The sequence below is a fragment of the Oncorhynchus kisutch genome, linkage group LG13 (assembly GCF_002021735.2).
Source record: "Oncorhynchus kisutch isolate 150728-3 linkage group LG13, Okis_V2, whole genome shotgun sequence".
NCBI classification, from domain to species: domain Eukaryota; kingdom Metazoa; phylum Chordata; class Actinopteri; order Salmoniformes; family Salmonidae; genus Oncorhynchus; species Oncorhynchus kisutch.
The window spans coordinates 69802403-69810621 of NC_034186.2; the positions used below are offsets into that span (position 1 = coordinate 69802403).

The window sequence follows — 8219 nt, forward strand, 5'->3', positions numbered from 1 at the left end:
AACCCTGCTTAGCTTCAGAAGCAAGCCAGCAGTGGTATGCAGGGTGGTATGCTAAATGGAAGTGGTCTGTGAAATGCAGATTCAGTGCAATACTAAAAGTACAAACTAATGACCATACAATATGTTGGGCCTTTTTCCATTAATGAATTGAATAAGTACTTAATATTTTTTAAATTGAACCTTTATTAAATCCTCCAAATGAAATCTTTAAGAACTGATTGTGAGGCTTCCAAGCACTATGATGACCAACAGCTTCACTGCCAGAAAAGCATAAAAAGGAAAGTTGCATCTCTGAAGTATTCTCTTCTGCACCTTAAAAAAACCCAAATCATTTTGAAAACATTAACTACAGAGGGAAGGACAACATCATCTGTATGATAACGTGATACATTTTTGAGCAATACAATAGTAAGGGAATAAATGTGATATTTTTTGGCCTAATATGTGAAAAATGTTGTTGTTACCTGGGATAACTGAGGTAAATATTAACCCATAAGGTGTGTGTGTAGCCTCGCTGATGAGGAGTCTTGTCCCATTGCCATGGTACTGCTTGTCCTTTTCCATTGACGCAGCACTGCAGAGTGCAGAAGTAATAGCCTATGTCATTCAGCTCTAACCAGGTCATCAGGATGCTTGTATCTGTTGTGTTCAGGTCATAGGTTTTCTGAAACCTCCCCTTGAATCGGGGCAAGTCACCCATCTCCCTCCACACCTTCCTCTGGCCATGTGTGGCCGTGTTGATGTACCACTCTGCCCTGCAGCCAGTGATCAGCTCCCCGCTGTCCGACAGGACACGGCATCCCATGGGCCAGTGTAACGGTCACCACAGGGTCCTGGTCCACCCATACACGACAGAAAGCTTGATGAGGGACTGGACAACAAAATAGACAAATACTTGTGACAAATATTCAAGAGGATGTCAAGAGGATGACTTTCTTTGCCATCAAGACAAAAGAGTGAAACTAGATGCACCTGTTTAGATCTCTCCTATAGTCAACATTTGGGGTTTGTCTGTGAACTGCACAAAACTAAATTAAAACCCAAACAAGATAAAACCATTACCTTTGAGAAGGATGATCACAATTAGGACAATGTGAAAGGCAGTCATTCTTTATGTCAACAAGAAGAGACAAATAATTAGCATGTTGTATGATACTAAAAGTTTCATCCAGATAAGAGATTCAGAGAAGAAATGTACTAAATGTGTCATTAAAGTCTTACCTTATGCCCCCAAATAGTACTGCAAAACAATTACAATAACCAACTTTACTTCCTTAAGTTCATTTCCTGATGCTCTACCTACACTCTGAGGTTTAAAAAATATATAGATATGAGTCAAACCCACTGTGGTTTCCAATGTAGGTTTGTGTGAGCAAATGTCAATTGGATGTGGATATCAGAAATACTTCATGTGTATGTTTAAATCATTGACCTTGCAAAGGCCTAAACAACATAGAAGTGGTTTTGTTTTCCTACTTTAAAAGTTCCAGAGAGGGGTGAGCGAAAGAAAGAGGGGTGTGAGCAAAAAAATAGTTGAGAGAAAGACAGAGAGGTGTGAGGGATAGAGAGATCGAGACAGGGATGAGAGAAAGGCAGAGAGATTATATGAGATAATATTTTTCTGCGTTCCTGATCATGCGTCAGTTACATTCATACTCACTACCCCACAATCCCCACCCCGTGGTAGCCCCTCTCTAGTAGAACACCATGTACCTAGCTAACAGAGCTCTACCTTGTGTGCAATGGAAGCCTCATGACTCCTTTTCAGCATGACAAAATCTCTTCAGCAACCACAGGTTAGAGATGATTGTGTTTACAGTTCAACACTGTATACCCTGTGTCATATCTCTCTTTCTCATATCTCCCTTACTGATAGAGAGAGAAAGACTCCTCAGCACATTTGGTTCCTTGAAAGTTGTGGGAATGTACATTTTTAGTTACCCATTGGTTCTGGGAACGAAGCCATACGTTTCCTGACTGGTAAAACGTTGTTTTTTAAACGTTCTGTTAACGGAAGCGAAAATGTAGCCTGTTCTGGGAATGTTATTTTTTAGGTACAGGGAGGTTCTGAGAATGTTTCATTTTGGAACCCTGAAAGTTTTCCTGGGAGGTTTTATTAACATTTTGAGAACAAAAATGCTAGGCTATTTGGAGGTAATTAAATAACATTCTGAGAACATGTTTCAATAACACTGTTGGCCTAGTTTGGGTTAACTGTTTTGAACACATGAAAATTAATTTGTTTAGGAATTTTTATTGTTATAGCAAGGCATCGTTGAGATTCAAAACTATGATCTTCTGTTTTCTATTCATGGAATTAGTCCACTGCGCCACCAGGATGTACAAACAGGCCCAATTTCAAAGGGAACAAGAGCTCATTAAGATTAGGTGTCGATAGAAAGAGTTTTGTTGACGTTGAGGACGGAATGTTTTTAAATTTAAAAGATGTATTGTGGTTTTTATGTAACGTTTTTTAATGTTCTGAGAACATGACTTTAAATAGAACCATGAGGAATACCTGCAGAAAACATTATGTTGAAGTACTGAAATTCCCACAGAAGAACGTTGTTTCTTAACATTCTCTGAAAGTTCTGAGAACTTGAGTTTAATAGAACCGCGAGGAAACCTGTAGAAACCGAAATGAAATTCCCACCTAAGAAACATACGGTTCTCAAAACGTAATGTGCCATCTGGGTATCCTGTAACGTTCCCAGAATGTTGTGGGAAGGTTGTATTCAAAATAACCATAGGACAACCACACTCTCACCAAGCTCTAAGAAACATATGGTTCTCAGAATGTTATGTGCTGGCTGTTTCTCAAGTAATTAGCCAACAGTCACCTTCAGTTTACACATTTACACAAAACTTCCTCTAATTCCTTTTTTTTTTCAATCACCATCATTGTTAAGTAACAGGAAATATACATGCAATACTTTTGACACCACTCTCGTTATAACTGCATGTCACTCATTTTATTGGAACCAGTTGGCTTTTAAAATGTGTGCCGGTGCCATGGTCACTGCTGGTGTTTTCCTTGGACCTGTAGCCTCCTGTTTTGGCACCTCTTTTCACAACACAGTGAGTATCCTCTGTAGATTTGGGTTTTTATTTTGTTGTTGCTGAACCAACATTATTTCCCAGTGCTTTACGGTCTGTGCTATGCTTGTTGGTCAGTGGTAATGTTGTATTTGTTTGACATAATTCTGATGGGAGTTCCATCTGACACCAGGCATCTTTAACACAACATGTAAACGATATTAGGAATCTGGTGCGTCATTAGTTAGAATTAACTTTCAAATCTCTCTGTTGGTCCAGATGAGCCCATTGATATGGATTGAGATGATGCTCATTTTGTCTCAGGCCTCTGGCACTAGTGGTATGTGATTCATTTTTATGTCAATATGCACTCAGTGTTTTTTTTATGCTATGTCTAAACAACATGAACTGAATAATCCTAATAGTTTTGTTGTTAATTCAAACACAGGTGTGGATTGGAAAGCTGATTACCCGAAGGTTGTTTTTACCAATAAGGGAGATGATGTGACCATTCCATGCAATTTTACCTCTCCCCCGTCCCCATCTAAAGAGCCTATCCAGGCCTACTGGAAACGCCTGGGAAATACTAAACTTAACATCAATGACAATGACAAGAATGAATTCCTCTATCACCCCAACAACACATTTGTCATCAAGAGTTTTCAGAACAGGACCAACATGACAGGAAATGTCACTAAGGGAAACTGCTCCCTGAACATCAAGAGAATTGACGAAGGCGACATAGGGCCATATTACTTGAGAATTGCCACTGGAACCAACAACTTCAGTTTTATTAATGAACTTGTCTACATTAACGTATCTGGTAAACAGTAGAGGATGCAATGTAAAGTGCTTTTGTTCAGTGAAATGTGTCATTAATTTGATATGGAGGAAACTAATCCCTACTGTATTTTTTTCCATTCAGGAACCTCCGGGACTATTTCAATCATACCAATGGACAAGTCAAACACAGGTGAACTATTCAGCTTAGAATTTTCACGTACACACAGAATTTTAACTGTTTCTCTGAATCAGATATTGGTTTACTTTAGAAATGACCAGTGAACCTGCCTGACACAGTTGATAACAGCAATAACAATGTATTTGTCAAAGTTAAAAGATGGGCTGAAGTTGTTTTGTCTCCTTCTCAGTTGATTCCACGACTACAGTCCCACTAGCCACCACAGAATGTAAGTAGACTCTCAGGGCCAGTTTCCCAGACCCACATTAAGCCTAGTCTTGGACTAAAATGTATGCTATATATACCGTGCCTTCAGAAAGTATTCACACCCCTTGACTTATTACACATGTTGTTGTGTGACAGACTGATTTCAAAATGGATGAAATATTTGTTTCTCTCTCACCTATCTACACCAAAGGAGGTTGGTGGCACCTTCATTGGGGAGGACAGGCTCGTGGTAATGACTGAAGCAGAATTAATGGAATGATATCAAATACATAAAATGTAAATCAAATCAAATTTATTTATATAGCCCTTCGTACATCAGCGGATATCTCAAAGTGCTGTACAGACACCCAGCCTAAAACCCCAAACAGCATACAATGCAAGTGTAGAAGCCCGGTGGCTAGGAAAAACTTCCTAGAAAGGCCAAAACCTAGGAAGAAACCTAGAGAGAAACCAGGCTATGAGGGGTGGCCAGTCCTCTTCTGGCTGTGCTTGGTGGAGATTATAACAGAACATGGCCAAGATGTTCAAATGTTCATAAATAACCAGCATGGTCAAATAATAATAATCACAGTAGTTGTCGAGGATGCAGCAAGTCAACACCTCAGGAGTAAATGTCAGTTGGCTTTTCATAGCCGATCATTAAGAGTATCTCTACCACTCCTGCTGTCTCTAGAGAGTTGAAAACAGCAGGTCTGGGACATGTAGCACGTCCGGTGAACAGGTCAGGATTCCATAGCCGCAGGCAGAACAGTTGAAACTGGAGCAGCAGCACGGCCAGGTGGACTGGGGACAGCAAGGAGTCATCATGCCAGGTAGTCCTGAGGCATGGTCCTAGGGCTCAGGTCCTCCGAGAGAGAGAAAGAAAGAGAGAATTAGAGAGAGCATACTTAAATTCACACAGGACACCGGATAAGACAGGAGAAGTACTCCAGATATAACAAACTGACCCTAGCCCCCCGACACATAAACTACTGCAGCATAAATACTGGAGGCTGAGACAGGAGGGGTCAGGAGACACTGTGGCCCCATCCGATGATACCCCCAGACAGGGCCAAACAGGAAGGATACATCCAACACATGGTTTCCATTTGTTTGATGCCATTCGATTTACTCCATTCCAGCCATTATAATGAACCAACCTCCACTGATCTACATGCATTACTCCATATTGAGAAAGAGAAAACATATTTTTAGAAATGTATGTAAAGTTATTGAAAATGAAATACAGAAATATCTTTAAATATTCACACCCCTGAGTCAATACTTGTTAGAATCAGCTTTGGCAGTGATTACAGCTGTGAGTCTTCCTGGGTAAGAGCTTTGCATGCTTGAATTGTACAATATTTGTAGATAATATTTTTTTTAATTCTTCAAGCTCAGTCCAGCTAGTTGTTGATCCTTGCTAGACACACATTTTCAAGTCTTGCCATAGATTTTCAAGCCGACAAAACTGTAACTAGGCAACACAGGAACATTCAATGTCGTCGTGGTAAGTAACTCCAGAGTATATTTTGCCTTGTGTTTTAGGTTATTGTCCTGCTGAAAGGTGAATTTGTCTTCCCGTGTCTGGTGGAAAGCAGACTGAACCAGGTTTTCTTCTAGGATTTTGCCTGCTTTATCAACCAAAAAAACTCCCTAGTACTTTCCGATGACAAGCATACCCATAACATGATGCAGCCAACACCATGCTTGAAAGTATGAAGAGTGGTACTCAGTGATGTGTTGTGTTAGATTTGCCCCAAACATAATGTTTTGTATTCAGGACATAATGTACTTGTTTGTTTTTTTGCTAACAGGATGCATGCTTTGGAGTATTTTTATTCTGTACATGCTTCCTTCTTTTCACTCTGTAATTTAGGTTAGTATTGTGGAGTAACTACAGTGTTGTTGATCCATCCTCAGTTTTCTCCTATCACAACCATTCAATTCTGTAATTGAAATCACTTCCTCTCTGGCAACAGAGTTAAGAAGGACCCCTTTATCTTTGTAGTGACTGGGTGTATTGATACACCATCCAAAGTTTAATTAATAACTTCACCATGCTCAAAGGGATATTCAATGTCTGCTTTTTTTACCCATCTACCAATAGGTGCCCTTTGCAAGGCATTGGAAAACCTCCCTAGTCTTTGTGGTTGAATCTGTTTGAAATGTACTGTTTGACTGAGAGACCTTACAGACAGTTTTATGTGTGGGGTACAGAGATGAGGTAGTCATTCAAATATCTTGTTAAATACTATTATTGCACACAGTGAGTCCATGCAACTTATGTGATTTTTACTCCTGAACTTATTTAGGCTTGCCATAACAAATACTTATTGACTCAGGACATTTCAGCTTTTCATTCTTTATTAATTTGCAAACATTTCTATAAACATAATTCCACTTTGACATTATTGTGTATTGGCCAGTGACACAAAATCTCAATTTAATCAATAAAAAATTCAGGCTGAAACACAACAAAATGTAGAAAAAGTCAAGGGGTGGGAATACTTTCTGAAGGCACTGTATCCATTTCAAATCATATGTTTTGAGAGAAGGTCTCTTGATTTTGCATTGGGAGGCAGGTTGTCTAGCAGTTAAGAGTGTTGGGCCGGCAACCAAAAGGTTGGTGGTTCGAATCCTTGAGCTGTGAAATATCTGTTGATGTGCCCTTGAGCAAGGCACTTAACCGTAGTTGCTCTGGATAAAAGTGTTGACTAAAATGTAAAAAAATATTAATTCAAATGAGTAATGGAATGAATAAATATTCCTCAGTCCTAATCAGAATGTTTTTCATAGTGTGTGAGGAAGCGCTATCCACGACCATATATATTGCCACCACGGTCCCAGTGGTTGCAGTTCTACTGGTTGCTGTATTGGGGATTGTTTGGTTCTTCAAGTACAGGAAAAGGTGAGTCTGGTTGATGGGTGTCCCCAGAGGGATGCTCTCAAGTTTGACTGACATTGATCAATTTCTATAGCAACATGATGTCCTCTGCCTTCTATTAGTCATTGCAGATACATTTGACTCACATTCGCTAAAATAACAACTGATTTGATTTTCTAGGTCCAGGTGTGTCACTATGCAATTGTCTGGATATTATGCTAATTTCACCATGACTCCAATGGCCAAACCTGAAAGGTATGCTTAAAACTATGAAACATCCTTCAGTAAATTGCTAGTTTGACATATTTCAGTTTTACTTCTGAATGTTACTCTAAAATATGTTCTTTGATTTGACCTAGTGTCAGTGAAATACTTGTCTTCCCCTATCTCCACAGAGTCAAAACTACAAAGAAAGATGACACCCAAGTTCCTCCTCCAAGGGTCATTGATGAGCCCGTCTATGGCAACGTCCAGGTACATTACAGCACCCTGAGCAGATCTGTTTTAAACTGACAGTACTCTTTATAAAGATAGTACATGTAGACTGTTGATAAGTCATCAGCTTTGGATCTAATGTTCTTTACCCACTGGGCACACACTGGTTGACCCAATGTTGTTTCCTCGTCATTGAAATGACATGACAATGAAGCAACGTGAAATAGATGTTGAGTTGACGTCTGTGCCCAGTGGGTACTATATATGTTTAGCATGTTGGCCATTTAGTGTTGTGCTCATAGCTTCTTGATAGACCTTTCCCTACCTTCCCTGCCTGATTTCTCCATTTCTCTTTACAGGATCCAAACGATCCCATGGACAGTATGGATCAAATGGACAGTGTATATGCAAATGTGGATCATGCAAAACAGTGATGAGGCTGCATCTCAGATTTCGTCACTGCTTAATAATACTTGTTGAGTGTGTGCGCGCGTGTGTGTTTTTATCTTGATGGTTTTCTTGTCAAAAGGCAGTTTACAGAGTGTCAGCCCTCATTTCTCACATCCTGTTTGACTTTCACTTGGTTAGACAATAATATGTGCAGCCTGTTTGTTAAATGTAAAATACATAGTTCAGTATGTAACTATTTTTGAAAGGACTGGCTTTCAAATAAACATACTTACTGAGATGATA

General features: G+C 39.5%; 1 protein-coding gene across 1 annotated transcript; it reads left to right on the forward strand.

The window, feature by feature from the left end:
• The first annotated feature begins 2950 nt into the window (after positions 1-2950).
• LOC109901811 (uncharacterized) lies at positions 2951-8219 on the forward strand. The gene is made up of 9 exons (XM_020497785.2): positions 2951-3078; positions 3316-3376; positions 3485-3859; positions 3962-4009; positions 4188-4226; positions 7004-7115; positions 7272-7346; positions 7487-7565; positions 7886-8219. The coding sequence occupies exons 1-9, from the start codon at positions 2998-3000 to the stop codon at positions 7958-7960; spliced, it is 945 nt and encodes a 314-aa protein (XP_020353374.1). The 5' UTR covers positions 2951-2997; the 3' UTR covers positions 7961-8219.